General features: G+C 40.2%; 3 protein-coding genes and 1 long non-coding RNA gene across 4 annotated transcripts; 1 reads left to right on the top strand and 3 right to left on the bottom strand.

Annotated features, from left to right (window-relative positions):
• Window positions 1-1,782: 1,782 nt before the first annotated feature.
• LOC130164456 (NLR family CARD domain-containing protein 3-like) lies at window positions 1,783-7,412 on the bottom strand. Its single transcript, XM_056369207.1, has 6 exons — window positions 7,172-7,412; window positions 4,950-6,750; window positions 4,690-4,863; window positions 3,442-3,615; window positions 2,760-2,806; window positions 1,783-2,606 (listed from the first exon to the last, which is right to left on the bottom strand). The coding sequence occupies exons 1-6, from the start codon at window positions 7,230-7,232 to the stop codon at window positions 2,080-2,082; spliced, it is 2,784 nt and encodes a 927-aa protein (XP_056225182.1). The 5' UTR covers window positions 7,233-7,412; the 3' UTR covers window positions 1,783-2,079.
• A 316-nt stretch (window positions 7,413-7,728) lies between these two features.
• On the bottom strand, window positions 7,729-10,033 carry LOC130164686 (uncharacterized). The gene is made up of 4 exons (XR_008826645.1): window positions 9,862-10,033; window positions 9,122-9,228; window positions 8,925-8,997; window positions 7,729-7,915 (listed from the first exon to the last, which is right to left on the bottom strand). It is a non-coding gene; the product is annotated as an uncharacterized LOC130164686 (long non-coding RNA).
• Window positions 10,034-10,738: 705 nt separating this feature from the next.
• Window positions 10,739-15,694, bottom strand: zgc:172076. Its single transcript, XM_056368473.1, has 9 exons — window positions 15,679-15,694; window positions 15,009-15,055; window positions 14,200-14,398; window positions 13,533-13,690; window positions 12,690-12,822; window positions 12,428-12,584; window positions 12,063-12,186; window positions 11,738-11,927; window positions 10,739-11,230 (listed from the first exon to the last, which is right to left on the bottom strand). Exons 1-9 carry the CDS (start codon window positions 15,692-15,694, stop codon window positions 11,070-11,072), a joined length of 1,185 nt encoding a protein of 394 aa, XP_056224448.1. The 3' UTR covers window positions 10,739-11,069.
• A 3,228-nt stretch (window positions 15,695-18,922) lies between these two features.
• Window positions 18,923-27,382, top strand: LOC130164462 (uncharacterized). The gene is made up of 6 exons (XM_056369220.1): window positions 18,923-19,079; window positions 20,397-20,459; window positions 21,270-21,395; window positions 21,486-21,539; window positions 22,323-22,477; window positions 24,817-27,382. The coding sequence occupies exons 2-6, from the start codon at window positions 20,399-20,401 to the stop codon at window positions 26,929-26,931; spliced, it is 2,511 nt and encodes an 836-aa protein (XP_056225195.1). The 5' UTR covers window positions 18,923-19,079; window positions 20,397-20,398; the 3' UTR covers window positions 26,932-27,382.
• The last annotated feature ends 257 nt before the right edge of the window (window positions 27,383-27,639 follow it).

Below are 27,639 nucleotides of genomic sequence, written 5' to 3'. Positions count from 1 at the left end.
ACACAAACTTGAATTTTTCTCCAGCAGATTTATTTTCCAGGTTTACAAAGTTTGATTTACAACTACAAATATTGGAATTATTTGTAAACATCACTTTATAAGCTCAAAATCATTTTGAGGCTAATTTGAACCGGGGGCTAAGTCGGGGGCTAGCTCTGTCTGCTTTATTTATTGCTTATACAATAAATAAAGAAACATTAACATGTGAAACCTTTCTCTGTCTCTCTCCCTCCAGGTGACAAAGAAGCTTGCTGGTGCTGCTTCTGAAATGGTTGCCTGGGTTACCGATGTCGGTGTGTTGGATTGATAGCGCCATATCTTGTCACATTGAGGCATAGCGGTCCCAGCTGGAGGGGAAGCTCAGGATGCTCGGCCTGACTGTTGCCAAGGTGATCCAGAGGATCTCCTGGAGGAGTGGAGGCTCCACTGTTGGAGGAGGACACATGGGGCGGAGGAGACGCTCCTCCTCATCCAGGATCTCCACGTCATCCTGGACGTCTCTTACCTGGATTCTCTCTGCATATATATATATATATAATATATATATATATAATATATATATATATAATATATATATATATATATATATATGCAGAGAGAATCCAGGTAAGAGACGTCCAGGATGACGTGGAGATCCTGGATGTATATATATATATATATATATATATATATATATATATATAATATATATATATATATATATATATATATATATATAAAAAAAAATTCATTTTTGATCCAGAACCTTTTTCTTCAAGCCAGTGCCAAGTACTTCCAAGCTCCTGGCAACACCTGCCAGACAGAGCAGGAGGAAGAGCGAGTTGTCTTCCCGCCCAGAGACCAGGAGAGGCAGCCCAGGTGACCGTTCAAGGCAGCGACGTGGAAGAACACCTCCTGTCCTGGGAAGGAGAGTCTCCAGAGGTGAGATTCACTTCAGATATCGCTGTTTCCTCTAATGAATATCAGATCTATATTCACACACGCTGCTCTCTGATTATCTCTCAGCTGTCTTCTTGGACGGAACTCGGGCCCTGCAAACTGGGCCAGTGTTAGCCGCCTGGTGGAGGCCGTTTGCAACCGGCTCTGCGTCTTCACCCGGTGGCCACGTGGTCCAGAGGGACCGTGAGGACTCGCTGGTCATTCATTCTCAAGGATCATGTGGCATCAGAGAGGAAGTGCTGGCCGGCCCCAGGTTGATGCCTCAGACCAACATCCAGCTCTTTGAAGTGAATCGAGGACTCAGTGGTGAGAGTTTGTCATGAAGCTGTTGGTGTGTTGGAATCTGTTCTGTGATTTATCTTTTAATGAAAGCTGGAAATCCTAAAACTGTCTGTCTGTGTGTCCAGGTGCTGGCCAGACTCTCCCTTCAGCAAAGGGTCTGTCCTTGGTCCAGGTGGGACAAGGACAGTCCTTTAACTTCGATGTCCCGGAGGAGCAGCCTGGCCCCTCCAGCAGGGGTCTGCCTCCTCCTCCTCCTCTTCCTCTTCCTCCAGCAGGGGTCTGCCTCCTCCTCCTCCTCTTCCTCTTCCTCCAGCAGGGGTCTGCCTCCTCCTCTTCCTCTTCCTCCAGCAGGGGTCTGCCTCAAATTACAAATTCAGGAAAAACTTCATTATGTTGTGATTTCTATACTGTGCTGCTTCTACTGTTAAAATTCATACCAGACACGCTCCATAAAAACCATCAATTAAGCAAAGCTTCATAAAATTTTTATTTCACATTAAAACTGCAATAACTTCAAAAATTTACAATCAACTGCAACTGACAAATTAAAACTAGAATCCAGTTGTGAATGAAGGTGCAGGTGAAGTGTCACAAGACAAGTTTGCATCATAAAGAGGTGGATAAATCTTAGTAACAAGTATAAATTATAGTTCGAAGTGAAGCTACAACCGTGCATCACTTTTAATGTTGCCGTGGCAAGGAATTGTGGGACGGCATTTCTCTTTTCATTTCATAAAGGAAGCTGCAGTGTTTCCTAAAGGAGAGAAGATAGGAAGCACAGAAGCTCCTTTGGACCGGCTCTTATCACGGCTGCTGCTCAGATACTTCAGGGTCATTTCACTTTCTAAAAATAAAAGGCTATTTGAGCGCAGGCAGAGACACTGAGGAACCAGAAGACCAGAGTCCAAACCCAGGGTAAAGAGGTTCAGAGAAGGTGGTGTTGTAGGTGTGGAGGTGGATCAGAGAGTCAGAGGAGACTCTGTAGAAGGACAGAGAGCCGGACGGACAGTCCACATACACTGCTACTCTGTTAGAGAAGGAGGAGGAGGAGACGGTTGTTTCACTTCTGTCATGACAGACGGAGTAAACACCGTCAGAGGACCTCAGACTCCAAGAAAGGTCGTTCTCTCCAAATCTGACGTCGGCTTCGCCTCTCCTGCTGACTCCTCTGTAACTCACTGCGACCTCCACCCATCCGTCGCAATCCACCTCCCAGTAGCAGCGATCAGTCAGACCATCTTCACACAGCAGCTGAGGCCGGTCAAACCTGTCCGCATGTTCCGGATACGACTGCTTCTCTTGCACACGTGTCACCTTGCTGTTGTCGTCGGACAGTTTGAGGTTTGCGTTCACCGTGTTTGTGGCGAGGGTGAGTTTACGGGAATCTGATGGAGAGAACGAGACACAACGCGGCTCCAGTTATTGATCGATCGTTATTGACAGTCTGATGACGACTCGTGACATCAGTGATCTGAATGAGTGATGAGTTTGAAGGTGGTTGAAATGTGCTGCTTTGTCATGAAAGAAATCACACTTACACTTCTTCAGACCTGGTGTCAACCATTGGACTCCATCATTCTCCATCCTGAAAGGAACGTGGGGGAGGGGTCAGACCAGCGCATTATCAATCAGTATGCATGTCACGTCATGGCCACTATAATAACAGTCATGGCTTGGTTAGGTTTGGGAAAAGATGGTGATTTGGGTTGAAATAAGTACTTCCTCAACATTAGACTATCTTTGTTGTCATGGTTACAGTCATAACGCGATTAACTTTGTCAAACCGTCATGGATAATAGAAACAACATAAACTGCTACTTTCACATGGGAATCGAACACAGCTCTCCTGTGTCAGATTCATCCACCATTAATAAAAAAGGGAATCTTCTTCCTTTAGCTGAGAGTTTGGTTTAACTTACTACCAGGATAGTCACTTGACTTTGTTTTGGCATTTCTCCAAAAGTGGCACAAAAGTTGGCATTTTCTACTTCTTGAAAAGAACACATCACCCAAAAGTTTTTTTCAAAGATTGTGCTGGAAAAGATCCCCCTGGACCATCTACATATTTCTGGGCTAAGCCCCCAATCTCCTCAAACCCTAGAAACGCCCCTGATGTCGCCTAGCAACAAAGCATAACTATGGGTCATAAGAGCCTGCTGCACAGATGACCTATGGGCTGTTTTTTTTACAGGCAGACATTTGCATTCAGTCTCTCCTTACCTGAGAGTCTCCAGTCTCCAGTCTGGATCCTCCCGTCCAGCAGACAGCAGCTTTGCTCCTGAGTCTCCTGGATGATTGTAGCTCAGGTCCAGCTCTCTTAGATGGGAGTGGTTAGATGTTAGAGCTGAGGCCAGAGAAGCACAACCTTCCCCTGTGATCAGACATCCTGACAGCCTGCGAATAGACCAAACAACACGTACAGTATGGCAGATACTGTAAGGATGCTGCTTTGTGCCATCAATACAAGAAGAAACTCTCTCCAAACCAATACACAAACAAAAGATGACTGCATCAGAAAGTTCCCGTTAGTTTAGCACCCTGTCAGATGGGAGAAGTTGCCAGATGATGGATAATGCAGTAACATTCCCAACTACATTCAGCAACTAAATGTTAGAAAACATTAAAATATGTTTATGAATGAAGCTTTTGCCAAATGGAAGAGCAAGCCTTTTTACCTTCCAATTTCACAAAACAAGTTGCCAACAAAAGAGACAAATGCAAGCACACTCATTTGTTGGCCTGGACGGCCCTCCCCCATTGGGACTATCTCAAAGATGGCAGTAAGGGGTGAAGTTGTAGTGCAATGTTACATATTGGTGAAAGACATTCAAAAATTGAGGACCAGAATCCAGTAAGAGACTGCCCACACTCAATATCGTGGCATATAGGACAGTCTGGACGAACAGATGGGTAAAGTCACAAGAATTATCGCTGAAAGTAATAAATGATTATCGACCAAGTTTTAGAAGTGAATTAATTAAATATAACCATGTATGGATTTCGCAGAAAATACGTCTTTGCATGTCACTGCTTCTGGGAGTTCCCCTCTGTTTTTTTGTTCTCTCGCAATAGTTCTATCTTAATCTTATTTTTTATGTTATTATTTGGTTGACAAATAATTATTGTGGTCCAGTTTCCTGCACACCAGAATAGTGCATGATACAATATGAGAAAGTTGTTACCTACTTTTACCACTAGGAGGAGTGTACCCCTGGGTGAGCACTTCTGTTGGGAGTGTCTATTTCTGCTGTAAAGGTGGACATTTTAACATTAGAGTCTATGGGGATTGACTCACTTTTGGAGCCATTTTTGAACCATGCTCTTTGTTTTTTTTATAAGACAACACCCATGCTGCACATTTCATCTCATTCACTCCCTATTCAACCAACTTTAAAGATTTCTCACACCTACTTGTTTGAATTTATTTGGGCTAATTTGCTTTAAAAAAAAATGTTGATTAGTCCTGACCTGAGAGTCTCCAGTGTACAGTGTGGACTCTGCAGTCCAGCAGACAGCAGCTTCACCCCTGAATCCCTCAGGTTGTTGTTACTCAGGTCCAGTTCTCTCAGTCTGCAGGACTGGGATTTTAGAACTGAGGCAAGAGCTTCACAGCTTCTCTCTGACAGATTACAGCCATTCAGTCTAAAGAGATGATAGCAAGGAATTAAATTAGAAACTATAGCAGTGTCTTTATGTAATGATAAATAAACCCAACTATATATACTTACACAGCTCTGTTAGAGGCTTTGACCACTGGCAGCAGCCTCAGAAGAGCCTCCTCTGAAGCAGAGTATTTCTTCAGGTCAAACACATCCAGATGTTCTTCTGAGGACAGTAAGATGAAGACCAGAGCTGACCATTGAGCAGGAGACAGTTTATCTGTGGAGAGACGTCCTGATCTCAGGGACTGTTGGATCTGCTCCACTAGAGAACGATCATTCAGTTCATTCAGACAGTGGAACAGGTTGATGCTTTTCTCTGGAGACAGATTCTCATTGATCTTCTTCTTGATGTAGTTCACTGTTTTCTGATTGGTCTGTGAGCCACTTCCTGTCTGTGTCAGCAGGTCACGTAGGTGAGTCTGATTGGTCTGCAGTGAAAGACCCAGGAGGAAACGGAGGAACAAGTCCAGGTGTCCATTTGGACTCTGTAAGGCCTCGTCCACAGCACTACGGTAGAGATGTTTTGGTTTGGATTTGTTTCCGAACAGTTTAGACCAGCAGGAGGTTGATTGTTTATCCGACAGCAGATTGCGTCCAGACTTGATGAAGGTCAGATGGACATGAAGAGCAGCCAGAAACTCCTGAACACTCAGATGGATGAAGCAGAACACCTTGTCCTGGTACAGGCCTCTCTCCTCTTTAAAGATCTGTGTGAACACTCCTGAGTACACTGAGGCTGCTCTGATATCAATGCCACACTCTGTCAGGTCTGATTCATAGAAGATCAGGTTTCCTTTCTGCAGCTGCTCAAAAGCCAGTTTTCCCAGAGACTCAATCATCTTCCTGTTCTCTGGACTCCAGTGTGGATCTGACGCAGGTCTTCCATCATTCCTGACGTTCTTCATTTTTAGCAGAACCACCAGGAAGCGGATGTACATCTCAGTCAGGGTCTTGGGCAGCTCTCCTCTCCTTCTGGTTTTCAACACATCCTCCAGAACTGTAGCAGTGATCCAGCAGAAGACTGGGATGTGGCACATGATGTGGAGGCTTCGTGATGTCTTGATGTGGGAGATGATGCTGCTGGCCTGCTCCTCATCTCTGAACCTCTTCCTGAAGTACTCCTCCTTCTGTGGGTCGGTGAACCCTCTGACCTCTGTCACCATGCCAACACACTCAGGAGGGATCTGATTGGCTGCTGCAGGTCGTGTGGTTATCCAGAGGCGAGCAGAGGGAAGCAGCTTCCCCCTGATGAGGTTTGTCAGCAGCACGTCCACTGAGGTGGACTCTGTAACATCAGTCAGGATCTCAGTGTTGTGGAAGTCCAGAGGAAGTCGACACTCATCCAGACCGTCAAAGATGAACACGACCTGGAACTGATCAAACCTGCAGATTCCTGCTTCTTTGGTTTCAGTAAAGAAGTGATGAACAAGTTCCACCAAGCTGAACTTCCTCTCTTTCAGCACATTCAGCTCTCTGAAGGTGAATGGAAATGTGAACTGTATGTCCTGGTTGACTTTGTCTTCAGCCCAGTCCAGAGTGAACTTCTGTGTTAAGACTGTTTTCCCAATGCCAGCCACTCCCTTTGTCATCACTGTTCTGATTGGTCCGTCTCTTCCAGGTGAGGCTTTAAAGATGTCTTCTTGTCTGATGGTTGTTTCTGGTCTGTCTGGTTTCCTGGATGCTGTTTCAATCTGTCTGACCTCATGTTCATGATTGACCTCTCCAGTCCCTCCCTCTGTGATGTAGAGCTCTGTGTAGATCTGGTTCAGAAGGGTTGAGTTTCCTGCTTTAGCGATCCCCTCAAACACAAACTGGAACTTCTTCTTCAGGTTAGATTTGAGTTCAGGCTGGCATTTGGCAAGAGCTTCTGAATGAATAAACAACAGATAATTAGATGGCACAGTAAGAGGCAGCTCAGTAATGACAACCAATTAGTTGCTTGATTATGCCACTATGCTATGTTGCTAATTTGTACCATGTCACACCAGGACTTAACATTTCCTTTGATAACACTTTGTTTTGTGATGGTAAAACAATAAATCAGTAATTGTTAATTTTAACAAACATAACTAATCATCAACACAGACACTGTAGCCAACATAAAAGCTTAGCGAAGTCCTATAAAGGACGAAATTAGCTCTAGAAACCATTTCTGTACCAGGCTGTAAACATGTTTATTTCTGCTGTAAAGTTGGACATTTTAACATGGGAGTCTATGGGGACTGACTCACTGTTGGAGCCAGACTCTAGTGGCCATTAGAGGAACTGCAGCTTCTGGTTCTAGATACCTGAGGACATTTCAGGTCTCATGCAAGAGGCTTTCGTCGGGTCTGGCTTCAGTCGGAACATCTTCAAGTATCTACATACAACCAAGTCCTTTTGCCCTTGATTCAACTTTTCTTGGATAACTATGACCTGGATGACTGAGAATCTTCACAGACTTACTGAAAACCTGTTGAACTCTACCTGCTTCTGAAGCTGCACGGGCTGAAGAGTCTTGTGGCTGTTTCCCTGTTGGAGGAAAGTGAATCTCAAATCATGAACAGTTATCTTCTGTTCTGTTTTCATGATGACTGTATAATAACAAAATATACAGAATATGAAATGGATGGCATTTGTCCTCAGACATTTACAGTCTGGAAACACACAGTGACAAAGCCAAGAGGTTTACCAAAGGAAACAGATGCAGCTTGAGCACTGAATGCATTTCAGATGTTTATAAATGTATTTGACGTTGTTTCTGCGTAATGTGCCATGTATGTCATGTTTTTCTCTTCCTTTGACTTACCTTCTTTCATTTTCTCCCTTATCAAATTTGCCACTTCCATAACATCTTTAGTGTACATGTTGACCATCTCATCTACTGTTTTCAGGTAACTTGCATTGTCCAGCTTGCACACTTTGATGGCTGGAAAACCAACCAGTTCCTCAGCATTCTGCAGGAACCACTGGAACTCTTCCAGTTCACAACGTCTCAAATCCTGCAGAAGATCCTTCAGCTGCTTCTTCACAGACTTCTCCGTCTTTGCTCCCTAATAAAATGAGAGGATTTTTACAGTTCAATAACACACTCTGTCAACAAGAATGAAAGGTTCATGCTATCATGATTCATCATGTGTAGTTTTTATTTTTTAATTAAATCCACCTTCTCAATCATTCAGTTAAAATCTGGTTTATATTTTCATCAATACCTTTAAAGGTTCCATAAATTAGATAAATAATAATACAGTGGCAAACAACTGTTTTCTATGTAAGGATATAGTGGAGTATGGTGTCCTGAACAGAGAACAAACTCCCCCCCCCCCCCCCCCCCTAGTTTCTTTATTCACATGTGCTTCTTGGTGTTTGTTTAGTGGACTTTTTTCACTCGGCTTTGTAACACCTTGCTGACTGATAACTTGGAGGATGAGCCGTGAGGTTGTGGCCAACAAAGCATACAGTGGGTTTTCCCTTTGGAGAGGAGGAAATGGTCTTTACATGACTAATATCTTAATAAAGGCTTAAAGTTGAGGAATTAATCCTATCATTACTTTTAATGACAAACTAGAATTACTTCCTCAGACTAGTTTCAGATTACATCCCTGTTTATCCAGAATCATATAAAATTAGTTTGAAATTTGGCCATAATTGCTGTCTGCACATAAATCTAATCAGTTCGTCCTTGAGTCGCAGTGGACATTTGTGCCAAATTTGAATGGATTCCCTTGAGGAGTTCTCGAGATATTGTGTTCAGAAGGCCAAAACCATATTTTCTGAGGTCACCTTGGCCTTGACCTTTGACCTTTGACCACCAAAATCGAATGACTTCACCCTTGAGTCCTAGTGAATGTTTGTGCACAATTTGAAGAAGTTCCATCGAGGGGTTACAGAGATATTGTGTCCATGGGAATGAGACGGACGGATGGACAACCTGAAAACAATAGGGCTGTGAGTCAGACTTACTCTATTGTGTGTAAGATTAAAAACTTCCTGTCCTCTCTCTACCTGCAGTCACCTGCTCTCAAACTTTACACAAGACAGTCAGACATTAGTGTGACTCACAACAGACAGCTGACAGGCTGTAGTGTCGCTCGACTCCTCTGACATCGCTGCGTTCGGTCTGTGGGTTTGACGACTGTGGAGAGACGGAGGAGATCATTTGACTTGACACTGTGACTGATGTACTCTAAGTCATCAACACACCACCGAACAAAGAGCAGCTTCAAGGAACTGTAATGAACCACCAAAGGTCTACTTACTCAGCTTCTTCCCATGGACTTCTTCACTCTAGACCAGGTCTGTGTAGAAAACCATGTGCTGAAATCCTCAGCTTCCTGTCCTTCATCAGTCCTCAGTCTGCAGGCCGCTGAACCAGTTTGAATTTACAGCTCAAAGATCAGCTACAAGACCTTTATCTGACTTTGTTATGATTAATATTTAACCTGCAGCAGCTCCGACTCTGACACACTGAGAAATCTGAAAACTAACAAACCTCAACACCCAGACTGTTCCCGTTACTCTGAAGGTCGTCACTGTCGACACTGTCGGCAGCAGCTCCGCCAATAATCTAACATTTTACTTTAATTCCTTAAGAAAACAATCACAATCTTGGATGCACTTGTAGGGATTAAACCGATTTAGATAATCAATAACTTAGATAAAAATATTCCAGATATTGATCGGACAGATCTTCACAAAAACTGGAACACTAACACAGGGTCGGACAATTAGAATTGTAGTGATGACTGCTGTAAACCAGCAGTGGTGTCTTCAACATAAAACATTCACGCTTCATATTAATGTGGAAGGAGCTGGACTCACAGAGAAACTATCATGATCACTGGAAGTAGCACTAATGCTTATTATTTGGTGAAGTATCAGAATTACTGTTACTTTCTAATTAAATAACAACTGAACAACTACAACTGACATTATGCAGCAAAAACACAGACTGAAGCCACTAAAGACAAACTGAACGTATCAAACAAAGAAAACTTACACAGCAGTCCAAAGAGTTGCCGAAGACGTCCCAAAACGCCCTGAGCTTCTTCCTGTAATGACTCCAGATAATGACCAGATATTTCCTTGTTGCTTTTTACAGTTTTGACAATACCAGGTGAGTCATTGTGTCTCGCAGCAAAAGCAAATAAACTCTTGAACCAAAGTCCATATACTTGGATAGAGTATCCAAGCGTATCCAAGCTTGGCTCCCAATAAAAAGACATAGGCTCCACTCAAAACATGGGTTCACGCCTGAATTCAACTCTCCCAAGACATGTATAAACATTAATTCCTCTTTTATATATGATTCCCTCTACCATGTCAAGGAATCCAGCAAGACCTGATTTGCAACCTCCCACGTCTAGATTCCAGCTTGCTAGATTCCACAGTTTCTCTGTGAGTCATTTTAACATGAACCAGTGTTTGTTTTTTAGACATCTCTGTTGGTGTCAGTATGGTTAATGGCAGCCATTTGTACAATGTTGATAGCAAATTTCTGATGTGATTTCTGTCTGAGGCTCATTGATCTGAATGTGTTGAAGAGCAAACTGCTTTTTCTGCTGATCAAAGATACTCAAACCAACTTATAGGCGTTTTTAGGAACCAGTGAGACGACACAAAGAAAATAAAACCATCAAGTGCCTGTTTGTAGAGAGAGAGAGTGTGTGTGTGTGTGTGTGTGTGTGTGTGTGTGTGTGTGTGTGTGTGTGTGTGTGTGTGTTGTGTGTGTGTGTGTGTGTGTGTGTTGTGTGTGTGTGTGTGTGTGTGTGGTGAGAAACTAAAGTTCACATGCTGTTATCAAGTCAAACACTCAGCTGCTGTTTTAATGTTTTCATTATTACTGATTATTGATGAACAGCTTTTGTTTTCAAATGATAACCAGAGAAACGATCATGATCCCTCCAGTGGTCACAGTCAGTAACTACAACTCTACCTTACACCCTAAACCCTAAAAAAACACAACTCGTGTAAATTAAAGGTTTCAGGAAACTTTAAATTTTAGTTAAAGTATGTTTTGAATGATTTATTAATGATCATATAATCACAAACATTCTCAAAAGGCTGGATGAGCATTTGTTAGAAGAAGAGATTCTGTTCTGTAGCTGGAAGCTGTTGGATTCTGGTGGCAGCACCGGGTTACACACTTCCATCTTATTGGTCAGTCCATCTGTTTCTCCACTCGTTCCAGCCAATCATCATCCAGATCTACTTCTGTGTAGGAACGAGCTCGTCGACGTCTCTGTTGACTTCCAGCCTCTTCTCCATGGCGATGAGAAGCTTGACCCCGTCCACCACCAGCTGGGTCAGTACCACCTCGCTCAGGCCGAAGGTCGCCACATTGCTCACAAGGTACAGCGCAGAGGATTCTGGGAAATAATAAGGTAGAGCTGTTGACTTCTGTTGAACTCAAACTTTTAGGGAAACAAACATCAACCTTCCCATTTAAGTGAATGGAATTTTGGCCTCAGACTTTTGCTTGGGAAACGTTTCAGCTAAAGTCACATCATCTGGGAGAGTCAGTGTTTCTATGTTTCTATGCAGCGAAGCATCGACCCTCCTCCTTATATACATTACATTTAACTTTACTAATATAACATCTCTCATACAACAAATGCAGCTTTAACTGCTGTTGTCGATCTCACATCCAGTAAGAGACTCTCCCAAAATGAGTCTGTGGTTCAATAAGTAGCAGAGAGTCATCACAGCACATTAAGAACACAGTCAGGAGCAACAGCGTGAAAAGAGTAGGAGCTAAAGCTGCTGCATTTCAGGTTTTCCCTCAGAAAATACTGATTCCCTACCTCTGCGCCGGGGCCCACTGGTGGGCCGCAAGGGTATTGCAATTCATAAAACTAATGATTTTCTCCCAGCACCTGACTTGTCCATGCGGATCCTCAGCCTCTGCAGGACGTCCTCGAGGCGTCTGTGTTTGGGAAGGTGTTGCAGTTTGAGGTGGACACTGACCCTCAGACCCGTCCCCACGTCGGCCGGAGAGCTGGTCACCCATCCCAGCTGCTGCTTCCAGATGAACGGGTGTCGGAGCTCTCTGTAGTACACCTCCAGCTGGAAACACACAGTTTTCGATTGTGGTTCTGCATCGTTATAAATCTGCATGATTTTATGTATGGTTATTTTGATTAAGAAGCTTCAGTCTCAATGAGAAACTGAATGTCCCTGAGAATCAGACCCATCGCTGACCTTCTGCAGGTTGATGCAGATGCATTTCAATGCCTCAGCGATGTTGGCGTCCTCTCGTGTAGACACCAGTCTGAGGTGGTCTTCCATGTTGACCCAGACCACGAGGCTGCCATCTTTACTCACCCTGCAAAAAGGAATCATGGGACAATACACGTGACATTCGACATCTTGCACAAGGATTTGAATCACTGGTCTCCCAGGGGAATGTATGTGATGAATGTGCGAGACACTTTTATCCAAAGTGCCTAAATCTTTCCGTAGTTTAACATGGACATGTGGAGGTGGGGAATCAAACCACCAACCCTACAGTAGAGCCGACCTCTTCTACCAACAAACCAGACTATTGCGGACTGTTGCGAACTGACCAGATGGCCCGGGCGTCCGGCCAGTCGCGGGCTATGCCGATTCGGAGCTGGGAGGAAGACGGAGCATTCAGGTTCAGCTCCCTCTGCTGTTCCTGGTTCATCTCCTCCAGTAAGAGGAGTCGACCCGGCAGCTCCTCCTCCTCCAGTCGCTGCAGAGCTGAGAAAGAGAGGAGGAGTCAATGACTCCAAACCCCGTCTGAAGCTGCTGCAACACAATCAGGTTGTTGAGAATCAAATCCACTGAAACACAGACATGCAGTACCTCTCCTGGCCAGCGTGAGGAGCTGTCTGCGCTCTCCTCGGCTGCAGTGTGTCGGGAAGCTGAAGTCTTCAACACCTCGAACAACACTCACCTCACAGCGTACGGCGTATGACCGGTCAAAGTCATCACCCCCCTGCAAACACAGACAAATCAAGCTTCGATAGATCAATCAGATCTCTGTAAACATTTTGCATCTCTGTAAACATTTTGGTTTGATTTAGCATGTGTTTGAAGCTAACGTGTTGCTACCCTTGAACACCAGCAGTCTTTTTCTACCATTTCCCTTCAGACTCTTGTGATCTCGCCATTGACTACATGATAAAGTGCAAAGTGATTTAAGGTCTTAATAGATAATGAATACCACCTTCATCACGTAACTGCTGCCGGTGCTTTGCTTGAATCTGACTTTGGAATATGTGAAACTTATGTTTTTCTGTATTGTTTGTATGATTCTAGTGTGAATGTAATGTAGGCTTGTATAACTGTAGGTACACAATCATACAAGCAGTGTGGTGCCTTCAAAAAACCTCTCGTCAATGCTAGAATATCATTATATTGGAGAGGTTCACTGAGGTTGAAGTTGACCTAATGATGCACAAAGGTGGTGGTCCATCACTCTTTGGGAAATCCCATCCATGTTGAACAATGTCTTCTGTATTGATGCACTTGTACATTTGAAAGTCCAGTAAAGAGTTTTCTGGAGGCTTGTGGTTGCAGCCTGTTGCAAACTATTGAAGCCAATCAGAGCAACAATTGTCTCAGTGAGAGGTGATCAACTAGGATTTCTCCAGACCTCATTCATGTGAGACATTGTTTGTCGTGCCACAACCAGGAAACAGATACCTTCAGGTTATCGTAGTTGAAGTCGCTCTCTGGCGTCTGGCTGGTGATCTTGTGTTGGTGGTACGCCTCAATGACTCGGTCGAAGAAGTCACAGAACAGGATGTAGGACTGAGCGTCACCCGCAACACATCCCACAGATACAGGGCCTGAACATTCACCTTCATACACACAACATTACAGACTGATGGACAAATCTAAAGACCAACACTGACAATCCTTCCAAATCCTCCCAAATCTAGGAAAAATATCAACTTTGTGAATCTAGAGAGAGTTTTTTACCCATTTACTCAAGTACAATCAGGTTTATTTCAGACGGCCATCTAGTGGCCACAAGAGGAACTGCAGTCCATCACATTTACAGGACTCTGAACAGGATCCTGAAATCTGTAAAAATATTTTTCCAATGTAGTTTCATATTTCCTCAAAAACTTTATCTAAAATTTATGTAAATGCTCCATTAACAAATCTGAAACATGGAATAACCACAGGTCTTCAAACACAGAGTAATACTCAACAACAGTTAATGTTATTCATGTTTACATCAATGATGTTTGTAAAAACAACATTATGATCATATAATCAGCTGAGAAACAAGTTCAATAGAGCAGAAAACCTTCAGAAATATATTTGAAAACATCTGTACAGGCTGACATCACAGTGACATCACCTGGTTCCTCCAGGCCCGGGCGGATGACATCATCGAAGATGACCCCACTGTCGGTGCAGCGGTCGAACTGTCGGCTGTACATGGCCGGCGTGAGGATCCGTCCCATCCACGTAGAGTTCCTGCAAAGGTTGGGGAACTCCTCCTCAGGGGAACCCCTCCTCAGGTTGAACTGGGACATGGGGTCGGGGGGAACCAAACTCTGGACGCACATGAAAGAGCTGTTAGTAAGAATGATGCCACAAGGTCTCAACAATGTTTAACTCCAGGACCGGCCCAGTCCTTTATGGGGCCCGAAGGAAAATTTGATTTAGGAGCCCAAACCTCCTTGGCGCCACCGGTGCTATTGATTATTGTCAATGCTGGATCATTCGCACACCTACTGTAAATCTAACACACCCATTATCAGTTGTATTAGTTGTAGCTGTGACGCTTACATCATACCAATATCAGCCTGGTATCTTTTTACCCTTGTCTGGATTTTAATCTACAAAGGCAGCTAACTCACTTTTGATTTGTACTTTAATATTCAAAGTGATACAGAACTAAATACTGACTGTAGTGGACTCAAAAGTAACAAGTTGTGCAACTGGCAAAACTGAGAACAACACTAAACTACAGTTTTTATGATTACCAGTGACATAATACAGTAAAGAAAGCAACGCATTTCTAAGTTAGAGGGTGAAAATATCAGGTAGGAGTGAGACTGAAAGGTTATTTCGTTCTGTGTTAAACTGACTGTCAGTTGTTTGAATAAGGTTCAGTTCAGCTTCAGTTTTAACTGAACTCAGACTTTGTCGCTGTATCATTACCTCTAAAATCGGCCGGTACCTCGTCTCCTTAGGAAACACAACGGGAGCTGCAACAAAAGCAAAATGGTAAATATATCATGAGTCAATGTTTGTTTTATTGTAAATTTTGTTTTATACACATAATATAAAATGTCAGATTGTTTAATAAATCAAATCTGATGAATCAATGAGTCAACCCAAAAAATACATTTATAAACAAATTATGCAGATAATTTAGTATCTAGTAGTGAAAATGAAAAGTTTTGATTAAAATTGATTAAAATGTACATATTTACACCAGTAACATATTTGCTTTCAAAGGAATTATTCAACGGACACATCCTCCCAGTCTTTTCTAATCATACAGGTGTTAATTATCACTGAAGATCCAAATATTATTATGTTTGTTTGTTGCAGGTTAAACTCCATATCAAAAACTCCACACATTGAACACATGTAAAGATTGCTGTTTATCTTGTTTAAAGTAAAGTTAAGTAAAGAGACACTAAGTACATGAACCACATGATACAGTATAAGATTTTATAGCATGGAGGATTCTTGTGTTCACAGACAGTCACTGTATCTGGGCAGAACGAACCTTTAATCAGTCAGATGTAAGAAACTACGACAGTGAGTTAGTGTCCTGAGTGAAAAACACAGAGGCATGCAGTGAAAACGATGGGACACTCACGTTTGACCTTCCACATGTCGTCAGTGTGATGGCAGACACAGACCGTCAGCACAACAAAAGATCTAAGAATAGTTGCGTCGGATCTGAGCAGCTCATCCCCGCAGCCTGCAGGAGTCCAGTTACAGTCCAAACAATGTCAGCCTTTTTATAACTGCACACAAGAGAGCATGTGATGTTGCTGTATATGTCACCTATATTATATGTATACATCCTCTGGATATATGGAGATATAAGTTTATAACACATATGAAAAACCAATAGTGAAATTTGTATATGTACATATATTAAAAATATCTATATTATTAATTTTGATATGGTATTGTGACCATATATATTAACAATATATTGAATTAAATAAACATTTAATTTATTTATGCAAGTTTTTTTTTTATTTATTTATAACAACATACATATACAAATTCACTATGTTTATATATGTTTTATTAATATCTCATTGATTTTGACCTATCTTTCCTTTCTAGGAAAGTGGCCTCAGATTTTTGGAACCGACTGTTTATAATATCAACACATACTGACAGGCTTTGGAGTGGATATATATTTACATAACATATGTCTACAATATAAACATACATATTTGTATGGGCTAGACATAATGTCAATACATGAAATTATTCCAGCTTCTAATAATTTTTACATATTTGCTTTTATGTTATATCTACATATATGTCATATATATAAATTCCAAGCACAGGTTATGATTAGGCCTCCGACCTCTAGGGGGCCTCCAAACCCCCACCAACTGTGGCCTCACCCAGGATTTTCCTTCTTTTTTAAATCATATAATATATCATAAGTTAATTAAGTGTGTGTGTGTGTTTAACTACGAAGCGGTGATTGCAGAATTTATTTGAAAAAAGTAAAATAAATATTGGTGTGTTTGTATCATGATGATGACGCGTCAGGTCAGAGGTCAGGGCAGGTAGTGACCGCGGGACTTTAGCGCCCAAGCCGACCGGCCGGGTGACACAGACGCTTCTTACAAACATTATGTAAAACAAACGTTGGAGCAGCAAAGAGAAAGACGGAAACCAGAGAAACTGAAATTCAGTAAAACAAACTATCAGTCTAATGTTTTTCTTCAGTCCGCTTGCTAGCATTAGCAAAGAGCTAAGAGACGATGCTAACGTCGAAGAGGAGGAGGACGGTTACGCGGCGGCAGCAGCCACTGACGTCAGATCAGTTGAGAACAATATGAAATGGAGGCAGAGAGCCACAGCCCTGCGACACACACCTGCTCAACTACACCCCCGTCAGCTACACCCCCGTCAGCTACACCCGGGCCTGACACCGATGAGGATGGCAGAGACCGGTGGCAGGTAGGTTACCAGAACAGCAGCCCCACAATTTATCCCTTACATTTCACCTGTTTCATCCGTAATCGTTTCTAACAGTTACTTTTAGCTAACTATTACAACCATAAGTTACTATAGCTAACTATTACAACCTTGCTACTTTAAACTAACTATTACAACCATAAGTTACCATAGCTAACTATTACAACCATAGTTTACCTTTAGCTATCTATTTCAGACAGAAGTTACTATTAGCTAACTAATACTAACATAAATTACTTTAGCTAACTATTTCAGTCCAATGTAACTCCAAGCTAAGCTAATTCAACCATAGATTACGTTTAGCTAACTATTTCAACCATAAGTTGCCTTTAACTAAACTATTTAAATCATAAGTTACCTTTAGCTAACTATTTCAGCCATAGGTTACTTTTAAGTTATTTCAATCATAAATTACTTATAGTTAAGTATTTCAGCCATATGTTACTTTTAGCTAACTATTACAACCGTATGTTAGTTTGAGCTAACTATTTCAGTCCCAGGTTACTTTTAGCTAACTGTTTCAGCCAGAGGTTGCTTTTAGCTATACCATGAGTTACTTTTAGCTAGCTATTAACAATTTGTTTTTCTGTAGTAATTTAAGCTCAAGATCAACATAATGCTTATTGTGTTTTATTTATATCTTCTATATCTACTGTTTATTGCTGCTTCACATGTCTGCATGTGGTCAGTGTTGCTGGCTGTGTTTTATTGCTTTATGTTATATAGAGATAGAGTGTGTCCCAAAATGGTTTTTTGTTGTTGTGTTATTCTACTGATGTTTTGCCGTTTCCTGTTTGCTCTGTGTGGCATGTGTTTTGTCATGACACCAGTGCATGTGACAAAATAAAAATGTGATTGATAGATTTAGAAGCTATTATAGCAGTAATAGTGATTAGAGTGACATTAAAAACTAGATAAAATAGATTTAAAATGATGACAATGTCGTTGTATTAAAAAATAGAGGTAAATGAAAGTTTAACAAAAAAAATAGATAAAAAGGGATTTAACAGCAAAATAAAACAAAGACAGAATCGATAGGAGGGATAAAAATTATGATAATATTATGCCATTCAGCTACACACTGTAGGAAAATGCGTTGATATTGTTGCTGCTGGCCTTGAAAAAGTATTATTGAGTTATATCTACAGGTGTTAATATTGTCCTCCAGGTTGTGATCATAGGCTGTGGCCTGTCACTGTCCTGTTTAAGCTACAGGTGTTTCCAACAGATGAGAACCTTTTAATACAAAACCTGGATTGCACATGTGTGAAGAGCAGGACATCATACCAACTGTATGACAGCTGGTTACTGTTAGTTAGGACAGTCAGGTAGCAACCTGTAACTGTCGTACAATACTAGGTGTGGCCGTCAGCACAATGAAACAAGCATACTTCACCTTTCTGGTCACCAGAACTGAAAGAGAAAGCAAGAATAGGAGGGAGGACGACGCCATGACAGTGGTAAGTGTCCGTAACTATGACAAATAAATGCACCATGGTTAGATTGATTTTTTTCTTTTTACTTTCTGTGCAGATAAATACCGTTGGCTAGCTAGGTGACAGTTCATCAGTCACGGCTTGTGGCAACATCTCGTAAAACATTTGCTTGCTAATCAAACTATCAAACTTTTACATGTGGTATGGAAAGCTTAATAGCTGTCACTAGCTAACTATCCAGCTAGCTCACTGAATTTAGCTAGCTAACAAAATGTTTTTAAAGTTAACTAGTGATTAATTTATCATGTATTTAGTTGACACATGGGTACAAAATGAAACTAAAATAATTAACCCTTTTAAAGAAAGAGTTATGAAAGCTGTTCACGTTGCGAGTCAGGTGGTGTGAATTTAGGAAGCATCGTCTCATTTTAGAACTGACTTTTGTGCCATCTAATTATCTTGTTGTGGAGCCCAATAAAGGTAAATTGTGATATCACATGTATTGTTTTTCCTGCTGCAGTTCCATCAACATCCATACAACCACAATATGCCGTCCAGGATAAGAAAGACACCGTGCTGCCTCCCTATCACGTCATCACTCCAACAGAAGGTAGGCCTACTTCATAATATTAGACCTACTCGTCCAAAGGTCACTTGAGTCAACACTGTTACTCTCCTCTGAGAAACTGTCATAGAAAGGCCTACAACATCACCATTCCTTATTTATTGTATATCACATTGTTCATGTACAGTACAAAACTTTTCTTTTGAAAAGTTAAATGACATAAAAATAGATTCTGTATTTTATTTTCTATTGAAGAAGGGACTATACCATTTTAAACAAAGACAATTTTAAACAAGGACAATTTTCAAAGTCAAGTAGTTTTTTATGGGCACTGACTGTTTGTCTTGGTGTTTTAAAGTCAGAGTAGTTTTTTTTAAATTGCTGTACATGAATATGAACAACTGTTTAGACTATGATAGTAACTTTACAGTGACAGTTGATCTGACTAAATCTGTTTGGTCAGGGGAGTGAAAACCAGACTAACTGAAACTAGTCAAATATCGGTCATATTACAATGGGGGGGGGGGGGACGGAAACAATATTACTCTACGACAAATAAATGTGTGTTCATGCAAATAATATCCTTCCACAGAAAATCTAATTCTATGATTTAGATTAAACAAAGACAATTTTAAACAGGGACCATTTTAAATGAGGACCATTTTAAACAGGGACCATTTTAAACAAAGACACTTTTATACTGGGACCATTTTATAAAGGGACCATTTTAAACAAAGACAATTTTATACAGGGACCATTTTAACCAAAGACAATTTTAAACAGGGACAATTTTAAACAGGGACAATTTTAAACAGGGACAATTTTAAACAGGGACAATTTTATACGGGGTCCATTTTATACAGGGTCCATTTTATACAGGGTCCATTTTATACAGGGTCCATTTTATACAGGGTTCATTTTATACAGGGACCATTTTAAACAGGGTCCATTTTAAACAGGGTCCATTTTAAACGGGGACCATTTTATACAGGGTCCATTTTATACAGGGACCATTTTATACAGGGACCATTTTAAACAGGGACCATTTTAAACAAAGACAATTTAAAACAGGATGTGAACCTCCTTCATTTTAAAAAATGAAGGAGGTTCACATTTTTTTGTTATCTGCACTGACCGGGTAACATTATGAATAATATGGGTGTTACCATAAAGCAGAACCACTTCCTCCTATCTCACGTCATCAACTGTATAAAATCAGCAGCTGAGATTAAAAGAGACGAAAGCAACGTCTATGCTTCAACTCATTTAAGCTCCATATACACAATCTTTGAAGTTAATATTATCTACAGAGAGATGGGCTCTTTTTTCTCTCATTAATATCAACTTCTGATCTGGGTGAAGGAATGCAGAATGTAAACCAGATCACGACTGTCCAGACTGAGGATCCAGCAGCATCACAATACGGTAACATCTTGTTTTTTCTTTCCTGATTATGTATCACTGTTTATGGGCACTGACTGTTTGTCTTGGTGTTTTAAAGTCAGAGTAGTTTTTTTTTAATTGCTGTAGCTAAGACATGAATATGAACAACTGTTTAGACTATGATAGTAACTTTATAGTGACAGTTGATCTGACTAAACCTGTTTGGTCAGGAGAGTGAAAACCAGACTAACCGAAACTAGTCAAGTATCGGTCATATCACAATGATAAAAAACCAAAACAAAATTATAAAACGACAAATAAATGTGTGTACATGCAAATAATATCCTTCCACAGAAAATCTAATTCTATGATTTAGATTAAACAAAGACAATTTTAAACGGAGACGATTTTAAACAGGGACCATTTTAAACAAAGACAATTTTATACAAGGACCATTTTAAAAAATTAAGGAGGTTCACATTTTTTTGTTGTCTGCACTGACCGGGTAACATTATGAGTGAATAGTGAAACATGACGGCAAATAAATGTGTGAATGTGCAAATAAAAATTTCACAGAAAATCGAATTCTGTGAAAGTCAGAAAAGAAATTTGTTCAGGGTGCACAGAACATCCAGGCAGCGCTCTCACCCACTACTTCCTGGTTTCAGTTAACTAGCAATTCTGCCGCCATTTTAACTACAGAGTTGGTTGTGCAGAATCATGTCTTATAAGTAATGTAATGGTTAGTATGTTGGGTTCCAGAGTCAGTGTCGTGAATCTAGGTAAGGTATTGACAAAAAGAAATTAAGATGTGGTTACTGGCTTCTGATCATTTTGTCTGTTTTCATTCAGCTGTAACTCAGAAGGAAACTTGGAACAAGACAATCACCGCCCACAGTGGAGGTGTCGTCAGCACGCCTCAGTTTACTGATGTTCATGTAACGGGGAATATAAATTTCACTGTCAACAACACATATGGTAAGTGTGTCCTCTGAATTTCTAAATCAAATACAAAATTATGTTTAATTGTGTAACTGACTATTTTAATAATTTGTGTTTCTCTTCAAGTCCAACATGCTGCCAGGACAGATGGGACTGATGTTATTACTCCCAAAACTGAAGGTAAAAAAAAAAAACAAAAATCAATCATGTTACTTTATTAGTTTTACGGCAGTTTGCTGCTACACTGTATAAGATAAGATAATAATATAAATACTGCACCCACACACACACGCACACACCCACACACACTTCCTTCTGAGCAAGGCCTCATCAATTTTGGCATATATATATATATATTATATATATTATATATATAATATATATATATATATATATATATATATATATATTATATATATATATGCCAAAATATATATATATATATATATATATATATATGAAGACAGTCGTAATATATGTACATGTATGTATTTGTATATATATTTAAAAAAATTTATGTATGTATGTATATGTATGTATATATGTATAAAAAAGTTTTATTTATAGTTATTTATATTTATTTTTATAGTTATTTTATTTAATTCCAAGTGAAGTTTACTGTCTCAGTGCACTGATGTCATTTTGGACATAAATTTTATTGCTAAACTGTAACATATCCTGCTTTCATTACATAACTTTTTCTACAATATCAATATGACAACTTTCTATCAATATGACAACTTTTTTGCTCTCTAATATCGGTATTGGCATCGGTCTCAAAAATCCAATATCAGTCGGGCTCTAATTACAACACAATATATATCTCAATATTTTGAAATACTCAATTTAACCCTCGGATGCATAAAGTTACACCAGTATGATGATCCTAGCAGTCCTTGCAACATTTGTCTTAAATCATTCTTGTTTATATTAATTAGTGGTTTCTATTGGGTCTTGCAACAGGGCGCCCACCCACCGGACGGATGACAACAACTACATCTGAGTGTGCCACTGAAACAGGAGTGATGCAGTGGACCAGCAGTGAAGTCAACATACCTGTCACCCCAGATGAAATGTCTCAGCAGGAGCTTGAGCATGTTCAACCTTTGGATCATCAGGTAAGAGTATAAAACATGTATATCTATCATTATCTATATCACTATATTTATTGATTATTATATGATCAGTCCCTCTGTCAGAGCAACAAGAGTCACATTTTTTGTAACAGGAATATACACGAAAAAGATTGAGGGAATGTTTTAAGCAAGATTATTTTTTTATTTCCATCATTTAAACTTTCAAAACATTACAATAATAAAAATGGAAAAGGGCTGGAACCAAAAGTTTGGGCTCCCTGCGTTGTAAGGTTAGTCTGTCGCAAGGCAGGTATACGTGGCGACATAACCAGGTTCTAAAAAGCTTAGCTGCAGGAATTGAAGAGTTACGGAGGCAGGCAAATTTAGGAGGACCTAAAACAAAGAAAGGTGCAATCAAGTTCGTTCAAGAGGGAGAGAAAGTTGGTAAGACAACAAGAAGGCAAGGCAGCTTAGAAGGTGCTTGTGATTGGGAAATGCAGGTAGATTTAGGAGGAAAGCTTCTTGTTCCCCAGGAAATAGCCATTACAAAGCTAAGGCCTGATATAGTCTTGTGGTCTAGGAGTAGAATGAAAGTATATTTCATAGAGCTGACTGTTCTGTGGGAGGCCTTAGTTGAGGAAGCATATGAAAGGAAAAAGCTCAGGTATGCAGAGTTAGGGGCAGAAGCAGAGCAGCGAGGATGGAAAGTTAGGATTTGTCCAGTGGAAGTAGGATGTAGAGGATTTGTAGCAAGGTCTGTTGTCTCTTTGGTAAGGGAGTTAGGAGCAAGTGGACAGAGTGTGAGGAAAATTGTAAAGGACATGTCAGATGAGGCAGCAAGATCCAGTCAGTGGATTTGGATGAGAAGGAGTAATGGTAGCTGGGGGCCCAGCAGGGGGAGCACTTAGGATAGATAGACTCTTAGGAGAAGCAAGGAAGAAATCCAGGAAGAGGAAGTGTTTTTAAGTGGGGGTGTGGCCTGTGTGAGCATCTTTGAGACCATGCGGTTAGTCCAGGTGAGGTGGCCTGTATTGTTTGCTTGTATCGAATTGGTTTGTAGTGTGTCTGTGGCTGTTTAGGTGAGTTTGTTTGTTTTAGGTGAGTTGCATGGTGTGGTGTTAGAGTATGAGGGGTGTAGAGCACAGCCTAATCCGGCGGGGGAGAGCCAGCCTAAAAAGGCCCCTCTCCCTGACTCTACATCCCTCATTGTCTTGGAGAGTGGGGGGGTGGGGGGGGCAAGAGCACAGCCTAATCCGGCGGGGGAGAGTTTAGCTCAAAAAGGCTTCTCTCCTTGACTCTGCCTCCTTCAAAATGGCCGCCACTTTCTCCAACTGTTTAGGGGAGTTTGTTTGCTGAATCTGCTAGTGTGTTTTGTCAGAGTTGATGATGGTGTTGTTTGTGGTAGCATAGGCAAGATAAAGAAAATGGTGGTGTGAGGAGCAGTGATGGCTGGCATTAGGGGAGTGACTCTGGGACGCCAGTGATCACTGTCTAGCCTCCTGGAGGTGTTGTGGGACCAACTAGACGAAACACTGGTGAAAGGAGGTTCCCACCTGATGACCCCAAAGACATGTTAGTTATCACTGCTCATTAGTCTGTACAGCTAAATTAATAGTTATCATAGGACATGTTAAGTTTAGGGAGCTATTCACTGAGTCTGGTCCATTTTCTGTAGCACAAGCTTTGTGTTTATCTTAAATCGTGGTCAGTACTTAGTAACGCCCCTTTGGCAAGTATCACAGCCCCAAAAATGTCTATTTTAACTCCATCAGACTTGCTTAGATGCAAACTTCTGATGGTGAATTTTACAATGATGACTCTTCCATAAAGGTGTCGCTGCACAGTACGACAGTGCACCACTACTCCAGAGTCTGATAAATCTTCCTGAAGGTCTTTTTCAGTCTAAATGGGGATTTGAAATCCTGCAAGCAGTTCTCTCTGAAAGTTTTCTTGGTCTTCCAGACCTGAACGTGACCTCCACTAGTGCTGTTAACTACTCAACTGCCATTTCTTAATTATAATATGAGGAAACGGCTGCCTTATAATGTCTCATATAGCATTCTGCACTGTCGGCATCGGCTTTTGATTTTAGAGGAGCCCATGTGTGCTGATTGTTGATACAAGGTTTGAGTTAGAGTATTTGAAGATGACTATGAACAAGCCATAACCCTAACAAGCTATTTAAAGTCTGAGACCTTAGTAAAAGTTAGCTGAGAGCGCAAATCTCTTGGGAAGTCTTTTCCTTTTTTGCTCTAAAACAAATAAAACAATAGTCTTGCTTAAAACTTTGAACACTTGAACTGCACTAACCTGTATGAAAAAAGTGCTGTACAAATAAAGTTTGACTGATCAATTATCCTTTGTCTTTTTTAATGTTTCAGAAGTCCGTCGATGTTATTGCCTCTGAATTGAAAATACTAAAGTATCATACAGCTTGTATGGAAGACTGTAGGGACCAAATAAAGAAGATCTTTGAAAACACTTCTGACGGTACAAAGCAGCAACAAGAGGAGGTACTGGCAGCACTGAAAAATTTTCAGGATTCTTTCTCCTCATACTTGCTGGACAACGCCATTCAGAAACATTGTAAACCAATTAAACCAAAGAAGATAATCATTTCTCGACAACTTCATAGAGATAAGAAAAGACAATTAGGTGTTGGTCTAATCAAAAATAGTTTTCTCTATATATCCCTTATTAAGAGTCTTGCGCAGTTGTTGTCCAATTCCACAGTTTTTGATAGGATCATCACCACACCACAGAGATGCCGAAAAGATGACTTTTTGTGTGACATAATGGATGGGAGCCTTTTCAAATCCCACCCACTGTTTTCAAAAAAACCATCTGCTTTGCAGCTGATTTTGTACGCTGATGAAATCGACATAAGTAATCCAGTGGGGTCACATTCTACTGAAAATAAATTACTGATATTTTATTATACTTTAGGAAACATAGACCCCACCTTTAGGTCAAAGCCTGCTGCAATCGGACCTCTTGCAATAGCAAATGTTAATGATATTGACAAGTGTGGTTTTAATGTCATATTACAAGAAATCTGTAAAGACTTAAAGTTGCTGTATAATGGTGTCAAGATCCAAACTCACAATGGTGAAATTGATTTATTTGGTGCTGTAGTTTCAGTATGCAGTTACACACTTGGACAACATGAGCTTACTGGGTTCAAGGAGGGAGTTGATTTTGCCTGTAAGCACTGTGAATGCAGCTTAGAGGAAATGCAAAATAATTTTGAAGAACAAAGTTTTACTAAAAGGACGATGGAAAAATACAAACCACAGTGCGATAAATTGAAAAGGGCTGTAACACACCTCTTAAAATCAGCTTTGAAACCCAACAATATAAAAAACAGAAAAAGCAAGTTAGTTGATTTTCCGTCCTTTGACATTATTCAACAAACTCCACGTGATATAAAAAACGTCATTCTTGAGCGAGTTGCACCCATGGAGATTAAGTGTGTGTTAAAACACCTAGTTATCTCTGGGCAGATGAATTTGGAACAGTTCAATTCAGACATACAGAAATTATGCTTTTCACCAACAGAAATACGTGACAAACCTGGTCATATCAGTGTCAGTACCTTGGCATCTAATGATGACAAACTTAAACAGTCTTCTGGGCAGATGCTGATGCTGTTACAGATCATGCCTTTCCTGTTGAACTGTCTAGAGAAAAATACATATATTCAGTTCGTTTTTGACTTAAGGGACATAGTTCAGATACTTTTTGCTCCTGTTTTATCTGTGCAAACCGTATCAACACTGAAAGAAATGATTGAAAAGCATCTGAAAAAGTTTAAACAACTTTTTCCTAACAATAATGTAACTCCAGAGCAACATTACATGCTGCATCTCCCTGCTCAAATTCTCTCTCTGGGCCCTTTAGGTCACATGAGCATGAGATTTGAGTCAAAGCATCTCGAACATTTATCATCAATATTAAACTTGAAAGATGTCTCTAATTTGTATGTAAACCACAATCAGCCTTTTGAATGTTGTCAAAATGACACAGAGAGTCCCATTTTAGGACATGAGAAGGAATTAGCTCCCGTCTCAAAAGGGACAAATATGGAGCACATTACAGCAAAGATCAGAGATCATTTCAGGGTTGATGCAGTACAACATGTTAACGCAGTAAAGCGGCTTATTCTCAATAGTAACGAGTACATTAGTGAAAGGTCTCTGATAATCATCAATGCAAATGGGACAGTACCTGTCTTTGGACTCCTAAAAAACATTTATGTTTTGAAAGACTGTTCATTGCATTGTTTCGAATATCAGCCTTATGAGACTCTAGGTTGGAATAGAGATCTTTTAGCATATGAAGTTGCTGTACCTAATCTAGCCCAGGAAACACAGTTAATAAATGCTGAAAAGCTAGTGGATCATACGTCATATTTTCCAATCAGTTTCAAAAACCGTGTGTATGTCACGACAAAATATATCCTTGATGATGTCATTGCTCTTAAAAAAGCATACTGACACATGTTGACGAAACATAAACATACATAATTATATGGGCTAGGCATAGATATGAAATTGTTCCAATTTCATATAGGTTTTATATATAATTTTATAATTAAAATTATTTTTTAATTTAAATTTTATATGTGCACATATGTCATATATGTAAATGCAATACCCTGTATAGTGTTGTGAGATCATGTATATTATGATATGGCGCTATACAAATATAATTGAATTGACTATATTACATTTGCTTATGGGGGATTATTAGTTCATATGAACGTAGTCCCCCTTTGTATTCTGGCTGTAGCTCCTCTTAACATTGTGTTAAATGGATTTTATGGTCATCAATCAAATACACACATTGTGTTTTTGTTTAGTTTTTTTGTTTGTTTTTTGTTGTTGTTTTAAACAATGTTGGTGTTAGATCTTGTCATTGTTTTTAATAAACATAATTGTTTAAATTTGGGAACTTTGTCTCTTGATATTTCATGTTGTATGGTTACATCCTCATCATACAGAGTCACACAGTATTTTCTGAAAACAAGATCAATAAGACTTTACAGCTAGATATAAGATTGCAACTCTTGGTTAGGTCAGGACTTAAATGACATTAAAAGAGTATTTTATTTTCTGTTGAACTGGGAGAAAAGAGATGCAGACATCTGTGTTTTGCACTGATGTGGTAACATGAGTAATAATGGGTGTGAACACAAAGCAGAA

The sequence above is a fragment of the Seriola aureovittata genome, chromosome 3 (genome assembly GCF_021018895.1).
Source record: "Seriola aureovittata isolate HTS-2021-v1 ecotype China chromosome 3, ASM2101889v1, whole genome shotgun sequence".
NCBI lineage: Eukaryota > Metazoa > Chordata > Actinopteri > Carangiformes > Carangidae > Seriola > Seriola aureovittata.
This window is presented reverse-complemented; position numbering and strand designations above follow the sequence as displayed.

Bases quoted from the DNA above. Each gene is read 5' to 3' on its own strand.
- LOC130164456 (XM_056369207.1), bottom strand. From the start codon at position 7,232: ATGTTCCGACTGAAGCCAGACCCGACGAAAGCCTCTTGCATGAGACCT. The intron at 6,751-7,171 runs GTATCTAGAACC...TTATTCATTCAG, and splicing joins GAGACCTGAAATGTCCTCAG to AAGCTCTTGCCAAATGCCAG. The intron at 2,807-3,441 runs GTAAGGAGAGAC...CGTTCCTTTCAG, and splicing joins TGGAGACTGGAGACTCTCAG to GATGGAGAATGATGGAGTCC.
- LOC130164462 (XM_056369220.1), top strand. From the start codon at position 20,399: ATGCAGAATGTAAACCAGATCACGACTGTCCAGACTGAGGATCCAGCA. The intron at 21,396-21,485 runs GTAAGTGTGTCC...TTTCTCTTCAAG, and splicing joins CACTGTCAACAACACATATG to TCCAACATGCTGCCAGGACA. The intron at 21,540-22,322 runs GTAAAAAAAAAA...GTCTTGCAACAG, and splicing joins TATTACTCCCAAAACTGAAG to GGCGCCCACCCACCGGACGG.
- zgc:172076 (XM_056368473.1), bottom strand. The intron at 12,823-13,532 runs GTATCTGTTTCC...CTGTGTTTGCAG, and splicing joins TCAACTACGATAACCTGAAG to GGGGGTGATGACTTTGACCG. The intron at 11,231-11,737 runs GTGCTGGGAGAA...ATTATTTCCCAG, and splicing joins GATCCGCATGGACAAGTCAG to AATCCTCTGCGCTGTACCTT.